This window comes from Musa acuminata, chromosome BXJ2-10 (assembly GCF_036884655.1).
Source record: "Musa acuminata AAA Group cultivar baxijiao chromosome BXJ2-10, Cavendish_Baxijiao_AAA, whole genome shotgun sequence".
Classification (NCBI taxonomy): Eukaryota; Viridiplantae; Streptophyta; class Magnoliopsida; order Zingiberales; family Musaceae; genus Musa; species Musa acuminata.
Genome location: NC_088347.1, coordinates 35,472,844 through 35,498,334, shown reverse-complemented (window position 1 = coordinate 35,498,334; position 25,491 = coordinate 35,472,844). Strand labels below are relative to the sequence as shown.

Sequence of the window (25,491 nt, the reverse complement as noted above, 5' to 3'; positions counted from 1 at the left end):
TTTCTCCTTATTCTCCTTGTCCAAAACACACATATAACCTTCCTCTCCCCTCCCCCTCTTATCATGTGTCCAGAACACACACATCATTTCTTTTGCCTTCCTCGTCTCCCTTAACCTTGGCCTTTCTCTCCCCCATCAACCTCCTTTGCCTTTCCCTTCGACTCCACCTTCCTTAACTTTGCCTTCTCTCACCAGCTCAACCTTGCTCTACTTTCGCCTTCCTCTCCCACCTCGGCCTCTCACTGTCTTCCTTCTCTTCTCTCTCTCACTTGCTTCTCACCCTTCAACCTTATACTATTTTGCCTTGGTAGATCCCTCAGCTTTTCCTCCCCCTCTGTTTCCTCGCTCTCCTATTTATACCTGTGTAAATGTTTACTGAAAAAAACAAGATTATACCATAAAATAAATAAAATGTACGTACATCAGTTCTAATATAACTTTTTGCACATGAGAACTTGTTTAGTGGATTGCATACATGTTGGATAACTCATGAAGCAATTCCAACATATGCTCCAATTCAAGATGGGGAAGACAAAAGACAGGCAACCCTCACCTAGGCTGCCAAAAGCAGAGTAAAAAGCGAATCATGAGCAATGGATGTTTAGCTACTTGATGCTTTATTTCTAGCATTATTACTATTTTACCTTAATTTAGTTCTTAGTTAATAGACAGAGGATCTTCACTTCCTAGAAGAAAACTCTACTTAGCTATTGAAGTTGTTATTGAATTTAAATCCACAGTCCAATCAATAAATTAACAATGTAATTGTGAAGAAAGTGTTGTAGCTCACTATGATGCATAATTGCTTTTTTCTTTTTCTCATAGGGAGATTGTGATATTTCATCAAGCTGAAAATGAGAATTACTTGTTGTATAACAATTAACAAAACCAACTTAAGATAGTTATAACAATAGATAGCATGATAATTGTTATAACTATCATATAACATGATAGTTCAGTTTATAATGTCTTCAAAAACCAAGATTTCTAACCCTTCCAAGCTTTACAACCATAACCAACTACAATTTTTTAGACCCAGTAACTTAAGTTATCAAAGAAGTTTAGTTCACAATTCAGTTTATATTGTATTTGAAAGCCAAGACTCAAACCAGCAACAATCTTGCAGATCCATCATCGTGGAAATGGCGTCATACTCGATCAGCATGATCATTATAAAAAAATGGTAAAACGCACGCTCTTTTGCAAAGAAACTTTGAACTCATTACATACACAAACAAGGCCTGAGCAGGAAAGGGATGCAATAAGGTCTACTATCGTTGAAACGTTGAATACAAAAACTATACAAAGTTCAATTACCTGGTAAACCCATAAATTAAAGATCCACTATTGTGATTTGTAACTATTGAATCAGGTGTAAGTTTCACACTTGAGGAAATAAATATATATATTTCTAATAGCTCAGATGCTAAATTAAACATGCAAAGCAACATAACCAATGACCATGACACTTACCGTATATGTGTGCTTTGCAGCTCAAGTCTTTGGTTTCACAACCTCCCAATTTGCTACGACCAGGACTGTCTGACTAAGTTACATCCATTGATCTGTACAGTAGAGAATAAGCTGTTAAATAAAGCTGATGAGATTATGTCCACTATCTTTTGCTATAGAAGACACTACTACCAAACAAAGATGAACATACAACTAGAAGATACACCAATTCTCTAAGCACAAAAAAAAAGAAGAAGATGAATGTCAAAATGTAAGAGTTTGCATATATCAAATGTAACATGCACCGGTGTTATCCTGGTGCATGGATATAATTCAAATGCATGTTGGTGCTGAACACATGAGACTTCAATTACACAATCAAACTGTTTAAGTGTCTGCAAGTATAATATCTTTAAAGGAACAAGCCAGATAAAAACTTTAATGCCTATCCTACCACCCTGAATGTCACAATATCTTATGATAGATTTTGCAATAAAAACAAAACAATGAACATGTGATGATATTAGTTGAAGAAAGATGTTAGGAAATCAAGAATAGTGCTTTAGTTTGCATGAGAAAGAATCTAAAAATGATTTATAGATGAAAGTGACTTGGGAAGCACAACCTGGCATTAAGCAGTTAAGTGTTCCTTTGTGAGTGTTGTTCCCTTGCCACAACCCAAAACCAAAAACAGCTAATGCAAAACCACGGCAACGTTCTTTTTCAAAGAGAAAAGAAGACAAAAGAAGAACGCAAAAGCAGAATAGGTATTCCCTACTTTGCCAACCGAGAATCTCAATCCAGTGTCACCACGTTTCGTTGAAATAATATAGAAAATATGTACGTAAACCCAAGAACCAAGAAACAATACCATACTCCCAACACGATGATCCATTTCTTACACCAGTTCCAGAAAGATAAAAGAAGACGAAAAGAACATGGCATCCACAACATAAACCTTTGTTGATGTCACATTTCACTCAAACCACGAACCCAGAAGAAACACAATCACCCCAACGTCACCAAGATCTGTTTCCCCCAGCGAATCTTTAAACCACGGGAAATTTCTTGAAATCGGCACATTCAAGAACCAAGCATCCTTGGCGAAATCACCAGAATCACAACAAGCGATCGAGAGGAGATGGAGAAGACAAGAGCCATATAACTAAATATTTGACAAAGCAGAGTCACATGCTTCTCTTCTTTGGTTTTGTCCTTCTTTGATGTAACTCTAGCTACAGTCTCAAGAACTGCCCAATAAAGAAAAGCAGGAAAAATAACTCAAGCTATGTAATTATCCACCTCAAGTTCTCAGAATATATATATATATATATATATATATACCGAGCGGTATAACAAAATATATCGCTCAGTATATAGTATCGTATTGTACCGAGCGAATTTCAAAATTTCGGTATGATACGATATTTCAATCCTTGTTACATTATATAGTTTGTATCAAAAGAAAAACTCAACTCATCCAGATAAATTCATCTGGCAACAATTACAAAGACTTAACATCAATAAAAGTTGATTATGCAAGACGTATTTGAGCCATCATCTTGAAAAAATTCTAACCAACAAAGACAGCAAGAAACAGCTTCTTGCATGCAACTGAAATAAAAAAGTTATATGCAAGACGAGAAATGTAATCAAAATATCAAACTCATCTAGCATCAAATTACTGATGTTTGCACAAGTTATACCTGTTTCTCGGCAACACTGTTGTTGAAGCCACCAGGGTCCGTTTCTGGAGAAGAAATAAAATGGTTAAATTGATTTTCTTACACAAGTATAAAAATCCAGTTGTAGTCAAAATAAAGTCTAAATATGGTGTACATCTGCCTAATAGCATTGCAGATAAATCTGGTGGTCGGAACGTGAAGGATCAGAAAACAAGTGAATGATCTGTTGGAGGTGGCATAATCTTTTAAGTACAAAACATAATACGTCAACCGACATAGCATAACCAGGCTAGACACGCTTAAATGTGAACAACCTTCCAGGGAGTCGGGATAAATTTGAACTTCAGATCTCACAAATGGACCAATCTATGGACTTGTTGCAAAGCAGCCCTAACAGACGGCCGTATGATTCCCATTCTCTGAGTCTCCACAGGTCTAAGTCCCTTGTGCAATTTCAGCATCCAAGAAAGTGAAAAAGCAACGGGTTTCCTGATTTAATTGTTTTACTAGGGAAAGAAACCAGCAGGGATCCCAAACACCTACTTCGTTCATGAACTCTGCGATTCCTACTGGTGGTTGCGGATTTTGGTTCTTGATTTCGGTGCTGAGTTCATGAAAGCACCGAAATCAAGAGCCAAGATCCGCGACCACCAACGAAAGAAGCATCGATCCAACCTTCAAGAACCCTAATCAGCCTCCTCCCGTATCACATTTGCAGGCACGCATCAAGGAACCGACCATAGGAACAAAGAACAAAAAGAGTAAAGGAGCTCAGATTCGTACGAACCCCCGCCACTCTGCTCGCTCTCTGGGAACTCCTTCTGGAGCACGCGGTCGATCGTGTCGGCGAAGGTGCCCTCCTTAGCCGATCCCTTGCGCGACTCCGTCGCGTTGGCCGCCTCCGAGTCCCCGGCCTCAGCAAAGTAGGCGAGCCCGAAGAAGACGGCGACGAACAAGAACGAAAAGAGGAGCGATCCGGTGCCGAGGAGGAGGGGGAAGCGACGGATCGGCTTTCACCGCGATCCCCGCAAACTAGTACGAAGCGGAAGCGGAAGCGGAAGCGAGGGAGAAGAGAGAGACGGGCGACGGCCGATAACCAGATGGAGGGGATCCGTTTCGTTTCCCGTGATATGGGCGGGAACACTGGAAAGCGGAGCATTATGAGGGTGGCTAAAGGATTGGACGACCGGGCGCACGATTACACCTTCGATCGGACGGTTGTGTTTGCCCGATGGAACGTGATGGTCGGTCCTGGAGTGCCTGATGAGAGATCGCAGCCGACGCTTTCAAATTGGAAGTCTTTATTTAATTACCACCGACTCACGTGCGACGCCGAGGGAGTCCGTAGGACCTCACAAACCCTTCCAGCACGACTCTTAATGGTGTCGATCAAGTGTCTGACGCGTCTGAGAGATCTGGGTCCGAGGCCGGGAGTGTTAGCGATTGTTCGATGTAACGCAAGTCCATCAAGACACGATCGACTCCACACCTGAAACGAATTGGGAAGCACAACCAAGCATTGAGCAGTTAGCGTCTGTTATTCCCATCCCAACTCAACCAAAATACTTCTATTACTAAGCCTTCCGATGCATTCTTTTAAACCAGACAAAGAAACGAGAAAACAGAAGACTTATCCTCTACTTCACCATCGAGAATTCGAACAAACATAGAATGTCTCAATTTATATCGCCTTCCAACCTCTCTCTCTCTATTTATATTCCCTCGGAGCAAAACCAAGACCCAAAACCTTCCTACTTCCCGATATCACGATGATTCGTTTCTTCCATCGGTACCAGAGACATAAAAGAAAAAGAAGAAAAGAACATGACATCCACAACATACGATGTCATGTTCGACTCAAACCATGAACCCAGAAGCGAAAACCCTCTATTTAGCGTCCCCAAAAGAAACAAACCGCAAACATTTCTTGAAATTAGCAGGCTCAAGAAGCAAGAATCCTTGACGAAATCCTAAAGCGAAGAAACAACGAAACGTAGAAGACTAGAATCACAAGAAACGCTAAGAATCCAAGCGATCGGCAGAGAGGGTAGGGTGGAGAAGGAGATAGGCAAACCGGAAAGAGAACAAGGGCGAAGGGAGGTCGTGGTTGGTGAACCAACTACAGATCAGCCGGATCGGAACCTACCACCGTAGGTAGTCCTCGTCCTCCATCGTCAGCAGTCGCGATGCCACTTTCTTCCTCCGCCCTCCGCTCGGCTTATCTTTCCCGCCCCTCCACCTGAGGAATTGCCTCGTCTTTGAATTGGGGAAGGCGGTGCTAACCCATTTGTAAGGCAAGAGACACAAGTCACATGTGCCTTCCGCTAAAAACCTACACATAGTAACGTCCGAACCCATATTTACTATGACATGTAAAATAAAAACCTGTTTTGTAAGCGCGTTATTCTAATATTTGCGATCATATTCAAATCAAGAATTGAATTTATGTGATCTTAAAGTATATATATATATATATATATATATATATATATATATATAATATCATTTTTTCCTCCGATTACGTTTATGAACTCAATAGATACAGCAAATACACATCATAAGTTTGTGCCTTTGGTCGGAGCCGGTCGGACAATAATCCATGACTGATAAAAAAATAAACATTACACCTCCTCGCTCTTTTTTTGGTCATATCAACGACCACTTCGCTCTGCACCACTCACACTCTCTATCTCATCCTCCGATTCCACCACTGCTTTTGTTTTGTCCGTTCCTTTTACAAAAGAAACCAATAACATGAACTGATGCAAGGATGCTTCAACGTCATCTCACGTAAACTTTCATTTGTTCTCTCCCGCAGTCCTTTCTTCGCCCGACACGGCAACTTGACATTATGCTAAAAATTCGTTCGTGTGAACATAATAAATCCATATTACTAAATATCTGAAGAATTATTTATTTTTTAATATGATATCAAAGCTTGATGAATAAATAAAATTCGGAAATATCAAATTTAAATTTGATTATGCGAATATGAGATACATCTTTATGCTGACTCCCATCCTTCCACAGTCTTCTTCTCAATAATTCATATAAAAAAAGGAAAAAAAATCACAAACTCGGTAAAATTGTGAACATAGCGTGATTAATAGTTGCACTTCACCCCTTTAATTGCACCCCTTCCCTTCCCTTCCCATCGGGTTTATTGTCTACTCACCGTTCTACCCTCCGTGAGATTGGTCGCACGAGGTTTCTATCAACCACAGGGCGGTTAGGCAAGCGAGTAACAAGTTAAATGCATTCATAGACGGTCGGCATATCGAGCGGGGCAAATGGAGATAATATTACAATATTGACCTCGGCGGCCTATGGGGCGAGTCAGGCGCCGGCCTCTCGAAGGCGCGGCACGAGGCGGCCGCCGAGGTGGAGCGCCACGAGCCCCTCGAAGCCGCCGACGGCCGCGCCGCCGATGAAGAGCGCGGGCAGAGCCGCTGGCCCCGCCTCCCCGTCCTCAAGCACGATCACCGTCGCGTGCGTCCCCACCACCGCCAGCAGCCGCAGGATCACGTCGCACGTGTAGCATCCCCGCCGGGTGAACACCACCACCGGGCTCTCCCTTATCATCCGCTCCATCCTCCTCTCCGGCGCCTCGTCCCCATCGATCGTTAGCGCCCCGTGCATCGAGCTCGCTGATACTTGATGAAGAGGGACGAGAAGTTGCGTTTATATCATCAGAGAAAAGGAAGGCAAAATTATCTGAGGCGGAAGCGACGGTGGCGTCGGGGTCACATGGGAGGTGACATCACACGAGGGTGACGGGATAGGGGGTGGGGGAAACGGATGGCGTCACTGACCCCACCACGCGCCACAGATGTTCTTTGGTACAAGGGGAGGGGCATCGCTGACGTCACTGTCCCCCGCCCCGAAACGCGCCATGCAACGAGCTACACGTGCGCGTGTCTTTTAACGTCAGCCATGAAGGTGGATATGGGTCCATTGTAGCGTTGCTCTCACCACAAGGCAGGTAGAGGGGACGGGTGCGGAGCCTAACGGGGCAACCCACAAAGGAGGACGAAAGGAAGGAATGGATTCCTGCCGAATTGTTACTTTCTTCGTCAAATCTCCACTATTAACAATGACTTCGGGGGGGTGATAAGGCGGGGGCGAAACGAGATTGGCTCCTTTCTTACTTACCGTGGTTCAAACGGATGACGTATGTATTCTTGCATTAGTGGATGCGGGTAAAGACTTCATAAAGTAGTGTCTGCCATGAACTCCCCAAACACCGCTGCAGAACCCCAACCCATCCCTCCCCGTTGGAAAACGCAATCTAAAATCGTATTGTCCAATTAAAAGGACACGCGTCGCTCTATTTACGCAAAATTACATATGTGTGTATATATTAAGATTGAAGACGATAATCCACTAAATTTTAATTTTGCCAAACATTCTAGCCTCTTATAAATTATTCTACTTACTCTTAGTATTATTAAGATCGATAAATATTTTGATGACAAAGAAAGAGAAGGATTTTTCGTGAAAGATGAAAATTTTAAATTTAGATTCGATTTTTTTATAAATATTTTATATATCTCTATGATTTTTAAATAGTAAGATGTAAGAAATATTTTATCTATTATTGGGTTTTTCACTATGGAATCTAAAAGGATACTTTAAGATTCTATAGAAGGTAAAGAAAAATATATATAAATTCTTAGTATACAAAAAAATTTGACTCAGTAAAAATAATTTAAGAATCTTATAATTAATATTGAATTTTATTTTCTCCATGAATTTATTGAACCATATTAATCTTTTATTATCCTTTTTTATATTTTCTTCATTTATTAATCTCAGTGAGTGATATCGAAGTAAAAATGATCTAATGATTAGATATTCAATAAAGAAGTAAAAATATATTTTTTTTAGAAGATATAGAAATAAATAAAATACACATGAAAGATTATTAAGATTAGCAACAATCTTAATAATGCTATTTATAGTAGTAGAAATGCAACAATTTGATGTCAAGAAATCATAATGCCAATAATTTGGGTGTATGGTTCTATAAATATCAAAGGAATCTCAATTTGACGCCAAGAAACGTCAATCACTCCACCTTTTTAATCCTCAAATAATGTTGATATTTGTAGCAGAAATGACATTGAAGTGTAGTCCCACCTCTGCCCTCGATTTGATTGACCTAAACAGCATGGTTAAAGTACGCGTGGCAATTCATTAAAGTTATCTGCAAATTAATTTCACCTCAATCTTTACCATTTTCGTTGCAAGTACTGTATACAAATCTTTAAGCGCTCAGCGACAATCAGCATTTAATATAATTGCAGACCGCCAACAAGCAGCGACATCTTTTAAACGGGTGACTCATAATGACTTGAAATGACAAAAGTACTGCAGTCGGAGAGAAAGGAAGCACACAAGAAAACAGCTGATGAAGTCACTTGACTGACAAAACAGTGGAAACAGGCACTTGCAGCAAAGTCCGAACTAGTTTCTGGAGGCATAATTAATCATTGCGGTTTCCAGGAGAATCCTCAGCCAAAAGCATTGCTGCAGATTGCGTTTACGAACATAGAGAACACAACAGCTACACACCAAAACAATAAATCCCAGAATGATCAGCTTTCTCAGTAACCGAAGGAGAAACAAAAAGAATAGTGAAGCAAACGAAGAGGACATCGATGTTTGATCTTGTGAAGAACATCTAATGATTTCATCGACACTTTCTAACCATGCGCTGCATGCCCAACACATTTACAAAAGCACGTAAAAGTGATACACGAGCATGGAGCTGCTCCACCATGCCCTTCACCTCCTCCTACATAGAGGGCCCTGCTACGGACGTTCGCAACACCCGTCTCCCCGCTGCTTCGGCGAGGACGGCCGGCCAATAGCATGCGCTCTCTTTCTCAACCGTCCATCCCATCTTCTTCTCATCTCAACCGTCCATCCCGGTCGAGTACTAAATCGTTCGGCGAGGCCGAGACGTCCATCTAGTGGAAATCCTACCGTGGGGCCCACCGTCCATATCCTGGTGAGACGGTGTGCTGACGCGTGGAATCCGGTGGAGTTCCCGGAATCGTGCGGCAAATTCGCCCATATCCTTGTAGACGGCGAGTCGTCCCGTCTGCAATCACCGCCGTCGATCAGATCACCTTGACGGAATCGTGCGGCACGGGCTCGCGCGCTCTCCCTGCAATGAGACCGCCCCGGACATTCTCAGACCGGCGAAAGCGACGAGGCGTACCATAAGATTTGGTTGGACCGTCCTAGCCTCACACGTGTCCTGCCAAACTCCCACTCTCCGGATGTCTCCATCGCATGGCCCACAGCATGGGAACAAATGGCGATAGCCACCGCATCATCGTCACAAATTGATGCGATGGGCTCCGTGGTTTGACAAGGACGGTTAACTCGGACTCGGATGCTGTGCTGGGCGCATTGTTCCCGAGTTCGCCCACCGACGCAATCGAAATCCAATCCATCACATGTTACTTGGTGAGTTCAACGGATGAAAACTTTGATTCTAATTTGTACTTCGTATCGAGAGCACTCGTCGACAGGCCGCAACCTAAAGGGACTACGTGATTGAATGCGATCATAAAGGGGCCAACGAAGAGCGGAAAACTCCTCAACCTCATCGACTGACGAGCAGAAGATTTCTTTCCCCCTCCTTTAACGTGGTCCGAGTCAACCAATCTGCCACCATGCTTGTCGACATCACGTATTAGCGCAACTAATTCTGACTTTTCGAGAGTCAACGGCGTACTGGGGCAAGGTCTTTCACCGACGTTGGCTTCAGTCAACCTCTAATTCTCCGTCGTCTGTACGGGGCCGAGCTGTTCCTCCCTACCAAAATAGTGGAAAACTATGACATCGACAGGACCGGAGAACCTCGTCGACAAGCAACTCCAGAGAGAGCCCCTTCGCCGCGTGGTTTGACAAGCTGTCTTGGTCAATCGTTGAAACGGACCGTTTCGTGCCTCAGACGGGGAGACCACCAGCCGCACGTTTAATGCTACCTCGAGTGATGTCTGCGTTGCAAATGAGGCGTACGCGAAGAGTCGTTCCAGCATTCTATTCGAGTGCATGGCTGACGCTGGATTTATGTTACAGAATGTAACTCCGTATTCATCCCCTAATTCCCGTACTCTAAATTGGTCCTCAAGATAATATTACAATCCCTCTTATTCCCTCGTCAAAGTTGGTCAAACCTGATGTGATCGGACCAATTCAGAGTTAATTGGCATCTTTAGGCTCCACCAACGTCCATCGGAAGCGGTTGGTACGGTGTACCTGGGGGCAAATGAGTCATTTAGGTATTAACTGGGAGAGACGCGGCGGGTCCGTGTTAATCTAAATATGTCTCTTCTCAACAGCACAGGGATTTCACGAACTACGTTTGACTTCCTCAAATTATGACATCACATTGCTTTGACAACCAAACCCCAAGGAGCCCTCTCTAACTGTGAAGTTTGACCCTTTCCTCGTCTCCCTCCCTCCGCGTTCCCTTTCTGCATCAAAATCCTGGTTGCTCCCAACATTTCCCACCAAGAAACCTACCTCCGAGGACCCACCCCAGGCGCCCCTCCCCCTGCAGTCCACTGCATTTTCTGCAAGAATTCACCATTTGGCTTTCCCTCCAAGAATTTACCGTTCGAGGCTTTGAAGTCCGTCTTGTCCATTGCCTTCGTATTTTTCTGGGCGACTCGTTTCGTCCTGCCTGACGAAATCGACATGCCCATCCACGACAGCAAATAGGAATCGGTCAGCCGCCGGGTGGTTGTTCGCTTCCGGTTGCTTTGGCTTCTTGTCGCCCCTCTTGATCGAGCGCTTCTTCTCCTCGTTTCCAGGGTTGCTCGCATTCTCTTCCCGGATTCAGAGGTAACATGGAAGAAACATTTTCTCACGCTAAAAGTTCGATTTTTAGGTCTTCCTGTTACCCAATTTTGTTACTATCGGTTGTGTCATTGGTGTTTCTAATCCCGTGCGCTACGGGGTTGTTTATGGTGCATTGATTTGATTCTGCTGTAATTTGATTTCCGGTGCGTTGCAAATGATAAACATTGTTAGGTCGATCGAGTTACCGCTGTAATTTCAATTGCCTCTTTTTCTGGAGGATACAGCACTATGAACAAGATAGAACAAGCTTTCTTTTTGCGATTGAAGGAAACGCAATTGCACTAAATTAATCTCAATTAGGACGAGACCTTCGTTTCTCTTGTTTTCATCAGGACCATACTTTTGTTGCTCACACCCCCTTTTCCGCGCCGTGCATTTCAGCATTTAGAGAACGATTTGAAATTTGTTTTACCTGCATCCGAGAAGTATGTTGTCATGTTTCTATCAATGCATTCACCTCAATCAATCAACATTCGACCATGGAAATCAATTACTTCGTTGCAGCTGACACCGGTGCATTTTGGCTATGTATGGCAGGAGACAATTTTTGCAATTTCTAAATCGAAGAGTTGAAGTTACCTTGATGGGCATATTTGTTTCGTTGCTCTGGTTCACCTGGATCGAACTCATGAGAAGCAAGATTTTTGATTTGGCAGAGGAGGTTGAGAATGTTAGATCGTTGAGTTCGATGGAGAAGGATGTCAAGCGGATCCCAGGATCAAACAGCTGCAAACAAAATGAGTCAGAGACCAGCACTAAATCGAGTTCTTCCTTGAAAGAATCATTAAGCTTCAAAAATTGGTGCCAGGACCAAACCAAGCTGGAAACTAATGTTTCACCCAAGAATCAGCATAGGGAAGATGTTAAAAGGGAACCTTATTCTGCAGATCAGATTGGCAATGATGCAGATCTCAAGTTGAACCCAGAAAATTGTCTCTTGGAGTCCCTAAGGCTTATAAAAGACCTCGATGCAGCGGCTGTCAAGTTGCAAAAGGTGTACAAAAGTTATCGGACACGAAGAAATTTGGCAGATTGTGCAGTTGTTGTTGAGGAATTATGGTTAGTTTGTATAAAAAGGCTTCTGTTGGTATTGGTGGTACCAATTCATTAGGTTTTCTCTGATCATCTTTTGTGTGTTGTCTTTTGGTTTCAGGTGGAAGGCATTCGATTTTGCCTCACTCAAGCACAGCTCAATATCTTTTTTCGGTGGTACAAAGCCAGAGACAGCAGCGTCACGCTGGGCAAGGGCACTAACGAGGGCAGCCAAGGTAGTCCGATCACCAGTGTTTTGTTTTTATAGTTCTGATATGCAGATGCACCATAGTATCACTCTCAAGCTTCTTCCTGAATGGAATTATGTGATCCATTTTTTCTATCTTTTTGTAGGTTGGTAAGGGTTTGTCCAAGAATAACAAGGCACAAAAGCTGGCACTTCAACACTGGCTTGAAGCTGTATGTTAATTTTCTTTACTTACCTGCTGTGAATGATTCTATTAAACATATAGGGGGGGGGGGGGGGGGGGGGGGGTGAAGGGGGGAAGGTCAAGACAATTTTTACAAAATTAATAATTTTTTTTTTGTGAAATAAATGCGAATCAAATCCAGTACTGACTCGGTGATAGTCAAATCCCTAGAAAGACATCTAGTGGGACAAACTTTTGTGGTGCAAATGAATTATCTAGCCATGATAGTGCAATGAATAACCGGTATTGTCTTCGCTTTCAGATCGACCCGCGCCATCGATACGGGCACAATCTGCATCTTTATTATGACGAATGGTTCATAAGCGAGAGCAAGCAACCGTTTTTCTACTGGTAACTATGTTCGCTTACATCCATCCATCTTCATTTTTCTCTTCTTATTAGATTAGTTTCAGCTTAGTTTGGTCCTGATCTTCTTTTCGGGTGGAAAATTCAGGTTGGACATTGGTGATGGCAAAGAAGTGAATCTTGCAAAGTGTCCTAGAAACAAACTTCACCAGGAATGTGTTAACTATCTCGGACCGGTACGTCGCTCGCTGATTAAATGACCTTAGATCGTCGAATTTGAAACTCTGAACCTTCATCAATTCATATCTATGTCATTTTTGTTCAGAAAGAAAGGCAGGCTTATGAGGTCAATTTGGAGTCTGGAAAATTCGTATACAAGCAAAGCGGAACGTTTGTGGACACTACCGAAGGGTCGAAATGGATATTTGTTCTCAGCACAATCAGCACATTGTACGTGGGGCAGGTAAATTTCACATCCCTGGTTTTGGATTTTTTTTAATATAATTTATGAAACACATAAACTTCTATTCTTAACTACAAAAAGTTGCCATGTTTCACATTAGTTCTTCTGTACCTGTCAGCAGCTATGTTACTACTACTTACCAGGATATATTCTTTAGTTATCATGCTTCGTTTGTTCGGTAGTTTTAAGATCTTCCCTTGCTGTTTGATTCTTTTTCAGACATCTAATTCTCCACTTCCATGTATGAGCAGAAAATGAAGGGGTCATTTCACCACTCGAGTTTTCTTGCTGGTGGAGCTACCATAGCTGCAGGAAGACTGATCGTGAAAGAGGGAATTCTGAAGGTGCTTATTAGCAAAACCTCGATCGTTTAGTTAGCGACAACATGTTTTCTGTTGTCTTATTTCCTGTGGTTCCTTTCCTGTAGGTTGTTTGGCCATATAGTGGACATTACCTCCCGACTGAAGAAAATTTCAAGGAATTCATCAGTTTTCTTCAAGACAACAATGTCGACCTCACTGATGTCCAGGTAATGTTGTCTTTCCTCATCAACTATTTACATAGCAAATGATAGGTGGTGTTTCTAGCCTCACATGCAATAGAATTTCTTGAAAAGAAAACCTCTTTTAGATGCACTGTTATGCATGACCAAGGGAGATGATTTTAAGAAGGTTCTCTTTAGATTCCTGGTAAAATGAATCCTACAAGATGGCTGATGTATTGTCAAATAATCTTCAGAAATGTCCTGCTGGTGACGACGATGACTACTCTTCACTCAAGATGGACAGGAGTAACTCGATGACAGATATGGATAAGGGCACAGAGGTAGCAGAGGAATCTACATCACATGAAGTAGGAAACCAGAGTGAAAATGAGGTAGAAGAGGGCCATCTATGTTCTTCGATACCCGAAGATAGTAATGTCGAGACCACTTCTGGATCGGTCGATCACCACCATCAGAACTGCACAACTGGGGCTGGGCATCGCATCAGGTGTGTTCGCAAGTACCCCACGGATCTTCAGTTTAAGGCACTCGAGCAAGTTAACCTGTCACCAAGCTCCACGGCTCCCCCTGATGAGCCGATCGTATCTCCCCGTCCAAACTCTGATATGAGGCTATCCCCCACGCTTGCTGGAATCAGCCTTCCTGCTCCCACGATCACACTTACTCTTCCTAAACACAGACGCCGCTGATCCATCAGCTTGCCAGTACCATCATCTGCATGCAAAGCTTCGATCGACATGCAACTTGAAGAGGAATGGAGGAGAGAAATGCTGGCCAACTAATTCTTTCTCCTTTTCGTTTTTTGGTTTCCTTGTATATTTGTTAACTGATCCGATTCATATCTCCTCTCTCTCTTTTTTTTTTTGCTCTCTTTCTTGGTTCCTCTCAAAATGAGGTTAATTTTTGTAAAGAGTCAATTCTTTTGTTTTGCACATTGATAAGGCGATAGAATTAATGTTGTGTAGAATTCTTTTTGAAGAGAATAAACTTCGTCTTTATCTTCCCTTCGAACATTTCTAATTCCTGATGAAAAAGTATGGTAAATCTACTCACCTCAAGTTGTTTTGTATAACAAATTATGAGGTAATATATACAGAGAATAGGAGTTGTGCATGCTCTGTATAAAAGAAACATGATCTTTCTTGCAGCTCTGTTCCACCGGCATCCAAATTGAGGAAGCCCATGCCATTCCAAATTCAATCGAGAATGCAAGTGCTACACTCAAAAAGACACATTTGTGTCGGGTCACAGAACATCATTTGAGTTCCATTTCCGTATGATTCTGTCAGGCTGCACCAAGAACAACGTCCGTAGTAACTGTGAGCTCTCCGGTTCATGTTACTGCTACCGGGCGCCTTCGTTTCTTCTCTTTCACCGGCTGATCGGATCAAACCTCTCCGGCCTGGACACATCCGGCACCACAACCATTGTCGTCGGTCATGTAGTCTTCGTTCAAGAAGCCGAATCCGATACCAAAAGCAGAAGCAGTTGCTCCGACATGAAACTCGACCCCTTTCCTCAATTAGAAGCAACCATATCGATGTGGATACAAGGAAAAGTCAACTATATGTTTATGGATTGCTACGGGTGGCTGTGCTTTCTCTTTTGACTTTTCCTTTTCTAAGATGACCTTAATATAGTATATTTCAGTTTGATGAACCAACCAATTCTCCTACGACCACAAGGAGTGACCAACACCAGGATCCCATCTTCTTTCTCCTCTATCATCCACCAAATTCTACCAGTTTCGTTCGAGAGGAGAACAAAGATGTTGGTTTTTTCTCTTTTCTTTGCCCTCGTGATGATCGTTGTTAACTCGATCCAACACTCGATGATCTGACATCCTGTCACCATCTGTGTGCTTGGAATAGAGAAGAAGCTTCTTCCGCGTCGTTCATTCATAACCAGAATGGGAAGAAGTATACCATTTCCATCGGAAGCCCACACCTTGATCCACTCGGCCCTTTTCATCTCCCTCGTCGTTGCGTGGGTCGCAGCCGCCATGGTCGTCATCGTCTCGCTCTGCGCCGAGCGCAAGACCCCGAGCGACCCTCCATCTGCATCCCCACCGTCACCACACAACGAATCCGTCGCAAAGCCCGCATCCGAAACCACCACGACACCCACAGTCCAAGCGACGACAGAACAAGGAGAAGTAGAACCGCATCAGGAGGCGCAGGAGGAGCAAGTGACGGTGATCGAGATGACACCCGACGTCGCGACGCATGGCCCAATCCCTCCCAGTACTGTGCTGCCGGCGTCCGCCTCGAAGCGGAAAATGTCGTTAAGCTTCGGCAAGGGGCTCCCGGAGAAGATAAGGACCAGCAGGAGAGAACGGAGCGGGAACGGAGGAGGTGATTCGGAGGACTCGATATGGAAGAAAACAATCATCCTGGGCGAGAAGTGCAAGGTCTCGAGCGACGACGAGGAAGAGGAGGTGGCGGGCGAGAAGGGGAACCGGCAGAAACACTACCACCCGAGGACGCCGCGGTCGCGGCAGACGTCTCGAAACAACTCGTTCGCGTATCCCGACGAGACGCCGACGTGACCTAGAGCGGAGCAGCAGTTGCCGGTGGCGATCCATATGGGAAACGCGACCTCCAGGAATTAATCTGCGACATGTGGCCATGATGATCAAACCGGTGAATTTTCTAAGCTTCGTGCTTCCATATATATCTGATATATAAATATATATATATATATATATATATATATACACACATACATATATGTATATGTATATAAATAATATCAGATTTATTATAACATGGCAAGACATGGTTGATTGCTGGTGTAGTATAGTTCCGCAGCCTTTCTTAATGGGGGAATCGTTGGCCTGTGGATGCCTTCACGAAGAACTTCTTTTTACTTTTTTTCTTTCTTTCTTTCTTCATTTCGTGCTTAATTTGGTAGTGGCTAATACTCAGATTCTGAACTATCATGTTAGAGTTTAATATAGATTATATCAATTCCTAATTGGTTGGGCTTTTGAGAGTTGTTGATCACCCAATTAAGATGTTTATTATGGTATTAAACTAGTTAGTGATTTCGGATCCTTTATTAATCCCTCCCTCTATTTCACTTTGTGTTTAATCAGCTTGTTTCTAATTGACTCACATCTTGTGCTTAAGTTAAATAATACCTTCAAATTTTACTATTGGTAAATATGTCACTTCATAAAAGTTTTAATTTTTCATATATATCCCTCTAAATCCCCCACTAATGACATTATTGGACATGACTTCCATGAATTACGATTTTCACTGATTGTAAATAAAAATAAAAATTCAAATATCTAAAATAGTTTTTATTATTTCCATTAATTATTTGATTCATCATGTTTTCCTAGTACTTTCGAAGGGGATATTAAAATGCGCAATGTCATCACGCTAATGATCAGCGGTTGTAGATTAACTATAGTGATAAGTTTTCGTGCTTTAAAGGGGATATATATTTACTTCAATATATGAGAGAAAATATAAAAAAAAAATATTTATTAAGGACGCATACGTATATGTATGCTTTTTGCCATTTATTCTATTATAACATTTTTAATTCAAACTATGAACTGCTAATCACATTTAGCAATTGTTATATATATATATATATATATATATATATATATATATATATATATATATATATATATATATATATATAACGACTCTTTTTCGCGAACCCTACGCCCTTCACGTGGCTGCTACCTCCGCCTCGTCTTCCCCTTTTTATCCGACCGCAGTCTCTCTACCTGCTTGCCTCGACCGCTCGACGCCCTTCTCGTCGTCGGCACAGGCCACCATTTACGCCGCCGCCGACTGCGCTATGTCAAATGACGTTCCTAATAATCGATGCATTTGCTTGAGCCCAGGAGCTGGGCGGTTCAGGCGTGCGCCTGTGCCAGCAATGGGATTGGGTCGAGCCTAATTCAATTTGGTTCATCGATTCTAGTTCGATCGAACCATATTAACGTCTCTCCCCACCCACCCCACTAGATCTACGTCTCTTCCCTTCCCCGGCGCGCACGAGGCCGTGCCGCCCCTGGAAAACCTAATCACTGCGCGGCGTCTTCCTCTCCATCGGCGAACGACGGCCGTGTCTTCCTCGAGCGAGAGGCTTCCGTGCGATCTCCAGCCGGCTCTTCTTCCGTCTCTCTCTCTCTCCCCTTGACCGTCGAACTCTCCCCCTCGCCTTTGACTACACTGCATTTATGTGAATCAGTTATACCACAAATGTACAATTTTATTATCTTTCAGAGAAATCTACCCCTTTGACCATGAAAGAAAGAAGGTTCTGACTGATTGTTTGCTCTGCTCGACAGAAGCTACTGCAAATGAGGGAACTTGTAACGATTCAAGTTGGTACTTTTGCGAATTACGTTGGATCTCATTTTTGGAATTTTCAGGTAACTTATTAAGTTTTTTATTTAGTTTATTTGATGATTTTTGCCTTGTTTGCATGATTTCGTACTGTTTACTTGAAGGGAATTAGTTACTTGCATCCTGAAGTGGTCTTGTAGTATGACCATTGAAGTAGGATGGTTACAAAATCCAACTAGTCACTCGGTTGCTGTGGTTGCTATGTAAATAATTTAAAATTCTACTTTTGTTATGTATTGATTATTATTATTTATATTATGTTATATATTTAATCATTTGATGAATTAGAAAACGGAAACAAAACACAGAGTGTTGCTTGCAAGTGCACTGCTAGGACCGATAAAATCGCATATCTTATGCCTTCTTATGTCTCTAAAGCCTTCAGAATGTGATTGTTCATGTATGTAAGCTAATTGCTAAGATTGTTTATTGACTTCATTCTCACGTTTGCAGGATGAGTTGCTTGGACTGACAGAGGTACCCGATGGAGATCCCATTTACAAGAATTCACCCTTAGACATGGATGTCCTTTATCGTGCTGGTGAAACACAACAGGTGGATTTGGCTGTAACACATTTATCACGGTAGAATAACTGCATTTGTCTAGAATAAGGATGTCAAATTCAATAGATTAGTTCAATTTCCACAAAGGTGAAGCGCACATGTTCTCTAGATAATCAAAAGGTATAACTGCAAGTCATCTATGACAAAATGTTGCTCTAGGCATCCCAAACCTTGAAACAAACATGAATAATAGGTTAACTAGGATGCTATGTATACATGTCTGTGATCACATCAATCCATGTTAGATATGGAGAAACTTTTACTTTTATATTTCTTTTTCCTGTCAATGTCATTTGGAGTCCTCGCCTTCATTCAAGGAAATTAACATATCACTTCTTCATCTTTTTCAAACAATGTCATGACATAGTACATATATACTTTGAGAAGATCCCACAACTGTGTTTTTTCCCATTCTTGAAGTGAAGGTGGGGCAGTTCTTTCATTTTAATTCATTAAGATCATGATACATGGGTTCGTTTGATCTGAAGTCGCTTATAGGTGGAAAATGTTTAGTGGCAGCCCATTAACCATCCTTTATTCGAAAACTGGAAGCTATGCTTACATGTTACTTATTTGCACTCTGCAGGGTATTCCTACATACTGCCCTCGATTGATATCCATCAATTTTCAAGGTGATCGTTCTTTCCATTGCTTGTTACTGCTAATATAACTAAATTTATTTGCACACTGGTAAGTTATAAGGGTTTATGAAGCAATGATCCTCGATAACAGTAATAACCGATAAACATAGGTGGCTAAAATGGTGTATGCCATTTTTATCTATCATTTACTTGATACGATGGCAGTGATTAAACTATTGAATGTTATCTGCTTTGATGCATTATTTAAATGATATGAAAGTCTCATTTGGCATAAGAAACAAATTGGGAAAATTTTGGATTGTTGGGGTAAGTAAAAGGGATCCTTATCTATGATTGAAAGATGATTCTTACACATACAAAAGATGACTTGTTATATTTTGATTTCAAGATAAAGAGCAGCAAGGCCTTTTAATCATAAGTTGACATGTTTTCAGGAGACGCATTATCGTGTGTGCACATACACATATCTAGATCAGACATGTTTATATATGTGTGTGTATATATATCTATGTATAGTCTGTAGATTTTTATGAATGTAACCATGTATTAACATATATATATATATATGAATGCATCATTTACTTTAAGACAGTTAGCTTATTGCACATGAAGATTAATTCATCATCTGATTTGTGATCCTTTTTCTAAAAGAAATCCTTTAAATAGCCACTCTCATGGGTCAGTTTGTGACATCCGTTATTTTTCTTATGAGCTTATATAGCAAATGCCAAGAGATCTGTGTCATTTACTTTTTAACTTTTCATTTTGCTAATATATTTGCAGGGTCTCTGGGTTCCCTAGGTCTTTCTGGTTCTCTATATGAAGATATTTCATTATCTGACCCTACAGATATCCTGACATGGCAAGGCCTACTTACAAATGAGTTCATTTACCTTTGTCTTTGTTCTGTTGCCTTTGATCCTTGTGAAGCCTTATATCTAAACAATGTGCAGGACTGGCAATGTATCCAGATGCATGGCAGAACCTCACAAAAAGAATTTATTTCTGCAAAGCTTATCTGCGGAAGAGCATGAGATTTTAGATGTTTCAGAGGATGATTCTGGTGAAGTGATGAGCAGTTCTCAGAGGCAAGTCCAAGATAAGGGCCGGATTGAATGCCTAGAAACTGATGTTAAGTTTTGGACAGACTTTTCCAAGGTTCAGTATCACCCTCGAAGCTTGTATGAACTTCATAGTTCGTGGATGGACATCCAAAAGTTTGATGATTATGGCATTGGAAAGGATGTTCTTTCAGGAAGCTTGCAGTTAGAAGAGATGAATGAGAGACTACGGTTCTTTATTGAAGAATGCGACCATATTCAGGTCATTTTCTTGTCAATATAATACTATTTAATCGATCGACTTCTCCCGTTTCATTCCAGATTTTGATTATGCAACTCTTTCCTTTTTCCCTAAAAACTATTAACATTTTATAGAATTGTAGTCTTATTTTTTCCATTTATTTATGAGTTCTGACAGCAAGATTACCATGCATTGAAGCACGTATGTATTTGCATGCAGGAAAATGGCTGCACAAATGTACGTCTGCACATGCATGGATGTACACCTATGTACATGCACTGACGTGCTCAATTGCACACCCATAAGCATGCAAAAATACAAACATAATATTCATATCAAGATTACAATTAAACCTTGATGCTTATAACCTTAAATTCATGTTAGATCTAGACAATTTATGTTTAGTTTGATCTATAAACATTGTCCTGTTCTCAAACTATATACTGCTTCTCAGGGTATCCAATTTGTTGTTGATGATTCTGGAGGTTTTTCCAGCGTAGCTGCAGAAGTTCTGGAGAACATTGAAGATGAGTACACAAACACACCTGTTCTGCTTTATGCTGTAAGAGATCCTGGTGCTTATACATATGCCACTAACCAGAAATCATCTATTGGACGGTCTCTTCACGATGCTGTCTCCTTTTCAAGGCTGTCTTCCTTTTGCAACTTGATGATACCAGTTGGGTTGCCTTCTCTTAGAAGTACGCAAGTCTGTGGTTGGTCGTATGCAAGCTTATGTTAAAATCTGGCTTTTACCAATTTAAGCTTAATATTAGTCAAAATCTGCAGTGCAACTCTGAAGTTAATTCTACATAGAATTCAAATGCTTGTTGTTCCAAAAGTATACTTTTTATTGTCTTACATTAATTGATACTGCCTGTAGTTCCTTCTTGTTGTGATTATATCTTAGGCTGATAGGTTTTTCTTATTTTAAATTAAGGTGGGTTGTCCCCTTTGCTCCATGTGGACGATAAGAAGCTTTTCCACAGCAGTGCTGTTTATGCTGCTTCAATACACTCCATAAGCATTCCATTCCGAATGGAAATTCCTGGGCCAGCCGCAAATTCAACATGCACTTCTGGTGCTATGGATGTGGGTGAGATTGTACACACATTGGCTGGTCAATCTAGGCAAAATTTGGTGACAGTTCTGGATGTAGCGATGCCACCTCCATCTTTGACCGGTAAGAATGCTGTTTATTATCCTGGATCATTTGTCTTCACAATTTCACTGAGAAACTGGTGGTCTTGTTTCAGATGAGCATAACCAAGGTAGTATCCTCAGAAACTTGCATCCTTTGACCCCTGAAATAAGAAAAGATGATGATGATTTGCTAGCTGTGGAGTCCTTGGTTGTTCATGGAGCCCTTTATTCAGGTTCTTCTTCCTATCTTTTGCTGAACAACACACAAGTTTGCTTTTTTCAGCTCACCAACTCATCCATAGTATTAAGAATGCAAAATGTTGATACTGATATTTAATGCTGCAGTTATGCCAAATTTCTCAATGATTTTTGTCTGAACGATTTTTTTCTTCCCTGCGCCCCTCCTTCAAGTTGTGCTATATTTTTAACTCTTTTATCGCGTGTCTAGGAGACACACTAATTTTCATATTACAACATGTTTTGAATGAAAAACATTTTAACCATTTGTCCCATTCATGACGTCAAACTAAGCCATTGAGTAGGGGATCCTTCAGAAATGATGAATAAGGCATGAAAATTTTTCATAAGTATCTATAATGGAGTTGGAATTCCACATGTGCCTCTTGAATGTCGGAGCATGTTTCATGTATTTACAAAACAATTGGGAAATTATGACGGCAAACATACCTATGTCCTGGACATAAAAACCAGTGTGGAAGGTCTGTCTTCACCAAGATAACAATCATGTAAGAAGGGTTTTAGTAATTGCTATTAGATTTCTTTTCTTTTTTTTTATTTGATGCTGCATGTAATTTATGAGTGTTGAAACCATTTAATTGAAACTGAGATCAGAATGCAAATTGATGATTCCGAGTGTGTTCTTGTTTAATCTGCACTTCAGTAAAAATAAAGACCACTGACGTCTGCTATCCTTTGTGGATTGAGACCTACAGGTGATCATCGAGCAACGGTGTCTCAAGTCAAGGACTCGGTACGTGTAGCTTATCAAACTGCTCCGGCGAAGCCAATGTTCTCCCGCCTCTCGGTGGCCCTCTGCCCTCTTCCGATACCACTGCCATTTCCATCGATCTTTGGGAGGAATGTAGGCCGACATGGCGAGTTGGTGTTCAACTCGGTACAAGGAGCTCGGTCGAGAGGATCGCTTGAAATCGAATCAATCCCGATGGCTGCAAGACTCCGGTCAAGCACTGCTATTATGCCTTTCGTGGAGAAAAGGTTGGGGGACCTTCGCAAACACGGGATCGCAAGGGGAGCTCCAGGCGCTGAGCTTCTCCGTACTTGGGGCTTTGGGAGAGATGAAGTCCAAGACATGGGAGAGCATCTATCGAAACTGTTGATGGGATTTGATCCTCACTCCCAGACAACATCAGATTCAGATTAGTGCTTTGTTTTCTTTTCTTTCGGTAATAGACATTTTGGTTCACCAGTCTTTGTTGTTTCACGAGGCTAAATCTGATGTGTCTTAACATATCCTTCCTCGAAGCATAAACCGCACAAAGCAAGTGTTCGTTCTATTCGCAATAGGGATGATTCCTGCCGGGCCCGCCGAAGTAGAAGAGCGGCTCCGTCCACAGGATCTCTGCGTAGTTCTCGGCGCTGTAGCAGTCGGTTTGGGTGCTCAGCGTCCCAAAAGGATACGGGTACTTGTACTCGCCGGAGTAGTCCTTGATTCGGGGCTTGCCGATCCAGCACGCGGTGCCCCAGTGGTACGAAGCGAAGTCGCCGGAGCCCATGGCGGTGGTTGTGTGCGGCTTCTCATGTATCCTCGGGCTGTAGACGTCGCCACCGAACAACGCCAACGTCGCTGCCCCTCTCAGCCCGGCGAACAATGAAGACGGCCAGTAGCCGACCGCGACCTCGTCGTCGCCGAACATCAACCACCATTTCTCGTTGTCCGAGTCCTGCAAGCGATTGCGGGCTCAGACGACGAAGAGCAAGCTCATGTTGCAACGCCGGAACTGCTTTCGACCCTTACCAGCCACATGTTGAGTTGAATTCCGTACTGCCGTCCATCTCTTTGGGATGTACTCGCGAAAGCAGCTCCCAGGGCTACATGTGGGTTCGTCTGCACGAAGCCTGCGCACAGGAGGTTGAAGCAGCCTGTCGTCCTCCCGGAGTCCGTCTGCGAAGATCTATGGGAGGGAAGTACGTAAAAGAAAGAAAGATCGATCGAGCGAAGAGGTTTACCGTCCAGTACACGAAAAACCTTGTCCTCCTGTCACCATAAAGGCTGGGATCTACCTGTTAAAGAGAAAGAACTGTGAACAATACAGGAGATCAGATAATGTTGTGTTACGATCAGGGAAGAGAAAGACTAACGATCCATCCGGCTTCGATGGAGTCTGAGCTGTTGTATGGCCCATTCCGAAGCCAAATCTGAGCAGTAGTGAATTCGTCGTCCCCGCCGACACGGGGATTCCATATGTTGATGCTTGCTTTGGCTCCGATGTAGCTGAAACCACTGGCCATCAGCACGCCATACTGAAATCACCGAAGAGACGATGAGCTATCAGGAATTGCTTAGAAGGGGAGTACAAAGACTGACCGCGTGCAGGCCTTCGATGCCGGCATCTACCGAGAGACTCGATGTACGTATCTTGTGCTTGGTCATGCCATGCCATGGCTTCCTGCCGTAGTCTTCCATCGAAGCAGCGTTGAGCAGGTGATGCTTTTGGATCCTGAGGATTGGGATCGTTCCATCAGGGCAGCTCCCACTCCTTTGCCACGCTTGGGACGGCACGCGTGCTTTAACTCCCTCATCTCTTTCGCCGGAGATCTCATCATCGGGTTTCATCTGCAGCATTAACAATCGATGCATATCATCTTTTTGGTAGGACTAAGAAGGCGACAATTAACTACTATCAGCATTCTATGCCCGTCGAAGAACATACTGAGAAGTTCCAATCGAAGGAAATCTTGTTTCGATTCTATGTAACAGTGTCACTGAAACATTCCTAGAAAGGAGAAGATCATGGAATTGTCTAAAGACTTATATTTGTGTATGCTTAGCATGCTGGTGAGTAAAATATTGGACCTGAATGGTATGGTTTTTGAGTAGTGGGTGATCGAAGGCTGGCTGTTTGTAGAGATCAACACAGTCCACTATGTCACCATCTTCGCTCTGCGAAACATATGATCTGAGTTGATGATTGTTTGGTTCTTGAGCAACCCAAGTCTTCCCCTCAGTAAATTCAAATGCAAGTAACTGCAAGCTTAGAGAACCTGAATGCTCTTCACCGCAGGCCTGTTAAGAAGTTTCAGCTTCTTCTCCGCCAGCAATTCCTCCTTGTCCAAAGGCACAGAGTTGGGTGTTCCATCCACCATTTGTGAGGAAAAGAGGAGAGCAGCTAACAAGAGCAGCAGCATTGCCTGTACTTCAATCAATCAATCAAGAGTGATAAGAGGAGGAGGAACAAACTGGCCAAGACACTGTCACACAGCTAAGAAAGGAAGCCTATACATACAAACAATGAACGTGATATGTTGGAAAAAAAAACCAAAACCTTACATTGAGGTGATGGTGTTATTCTTCAGGGAAAATAATCCATACTCAACTCAATCATCAGCTTGTTCATGTCAGGCATTCTCGGAAGAAAGAATGTGCCTGTTCTGCTCCCTCAAGAACAAGAAGGGATGAAATATGTGGCAGTTGGTTGAAATCGAAGAACACGAGGACACATGAATTGTATGATATGTGATTTAGTTAGTCCATCCGAATGTTGGGTGTA

At 42.3% G+C, this 25,491-nt stretch overlaps 5 protein-coding genes and 1 long non-coding RNA gene across 11 annotated transcripts; 3 read left to right on the top strand and 3 right to left on the bottom strand.

The window, feature by feature from the left end:
• LOC108951519 (uncharacterized) lies at positions 1 to 5,464 on the bottom strand. Of its 2 annotated transcripts, XR_010492231.1 has the most exons (5): positions 5,212 to 5,464; positions 3,925 to 4,626; positions 3,159 to 3,202; positions 1,474 to 1,565; positions 1 to 375 (listed from the first exon to the last, which is right to left on the bottom strand). It is a non-coding gene; the product is annotated as an uncharacterized LOC108951519 (long non-coding RNA). The 2 variants fall into 2 exon arrangements; XR_010492230.1 differs by lacking the exon at positions 1 to 375 and having other exon boundaries at positions 1,243 to 1,565; positions 5,212 to 5,463.
• Positions 5,465 to 6,473: 1,009 nt separating this feature from the next.
• LOC135625811 (monothiol glutaredoxin-S2-like) lies at positions 6,474 to 6,776 on the bottom strand. The gene has a single exon (XM_065130897.1). The coding sequence runs from the start codon at positions 6,774 to 6,776 to the stop codon at positions 6,474 to 6,476; it is 303 nt and encodes a 100-aa protein (XP_064986969.1).
• Positions 6,777 to 11,607: 4,831 nt separating this feature from the next.
• On the top strand, positions 11,608 to 14,555 carry LOC103969958 (IQ domain-containing protein IQM1-like). Its single transcript, XM_009383590.3, has 9 exons — positions 11,608 to 12,077; positions 12,172 to 12,286; positions 12,405 to 12,470; positions 12,744 to 12,832; positions 12,936 to 13,023; positions 13,113 to 13,250; positions 13,502 to 13,594; positions 13,678 to 13,779; positions 13,989 to 14,555. Exons 1-9 carry the CDS (start codon positions 11,647 to 11,649, stop codon positions 14,442 to 14,444), a joined length of 1,578 nt encoding a protein of 525 aa, XP_009381865.2. The 5' UTR covers positions 11,608 to 11,646; the 3' UTR covers positions 14,445 to 14,555.
• An 889-nt stretch (positions 14,556 to 15,444) lies between these two features.
• LOC108951517 (uncharacterized) lies at positions 15,445 to 16,576 on the top strand. Its single transcript, XM_018819454.2, has one exon. It carries the CDS (start codon positions 15,665 to 15,667, stop codon positions 16,301 to 16,303), a length of 639 nt encoding a protein of 212 aa, XP_018674999.2. The 5' UTR covers positions 15,445 to 15,664; the 3' UTR covers positions 16,304 to 16,576.
• An 872-nt stretch (positions 16,577 to 17,448) lies between these two features.
• Positions 17,449 to 23,233, top strand: LOC135625416 (uncharacterized). 5 transcript variants are annotated; one of them, XM_065130204.1, is made up of 10 exons: positions 17,449 to 17,924; positions 18,074 to 18,157; positions 18,585 to 18,686; positions 19,282 to 19,327; positions 20,081 to 20,159; positions 20,251 to 20,620; positions 21,054 to 21,315; positions 21,540 to 21,782; positions 21,856 to 21,975; positions 22,696 to 23,233. In XM_065130204.1, exons 2-10 carry the CDS (start codon positions 18,086 to 18,088, stop codon positions 23,142 to 23,144), a joined length of 1,743 nt encoding a protein of 580 aa, XP_064986276.1. In that variant the 5' UTR covers positions 17,449 to 17,924; positions 18,074 to 18,085; the 3' UTR covers positions 23,145 to 23,233. The 5 variants fall into 5 exon arrangements, with proteins under 5 accessions (XP_064986276.1, XP_064986275.1, XP_064986274.1 ...); XM_065130203.1 differs by having other exon boundaries at positions 17,449 to 17,972; XM_065130202.1 differs by having other exon boundaries at positions 17,449 to 17,986; positions 18,077 to 18,157.
• Positions 23,234 to 23,274: 41 nt separating this feature from the next.
• On the bottom strand, positions 23,275 to 25,127 carry LOC103969957 (protein neprosin-like). Its single transcript, XM_065130896.1, has 7 exons — positions 24,986 to 25,127; positions 24,798 to 24,884; positions 24,309 to 24,557; positions 24,083 to 24,244; positions 23,951 to 24,004; positions 23,739 to 23,885; positions 23,275 to 23,664 (listed from the first exon to the last, which is right to left on the bottom strand). The coding sequence occupies exons 1-7, from the start codon at positions 25,085 to 25,087 to the stop codon at positions 23,275 to 23,277; spliced, it is 1,191 nt and encodes a 396-aa protein (XP_064986968.1). The 5' UTR covers positions 25,088 to 25,127.
• Between the last annotated feature and the right edge of the window lie 364 nt (positions 25,128 to 25,491).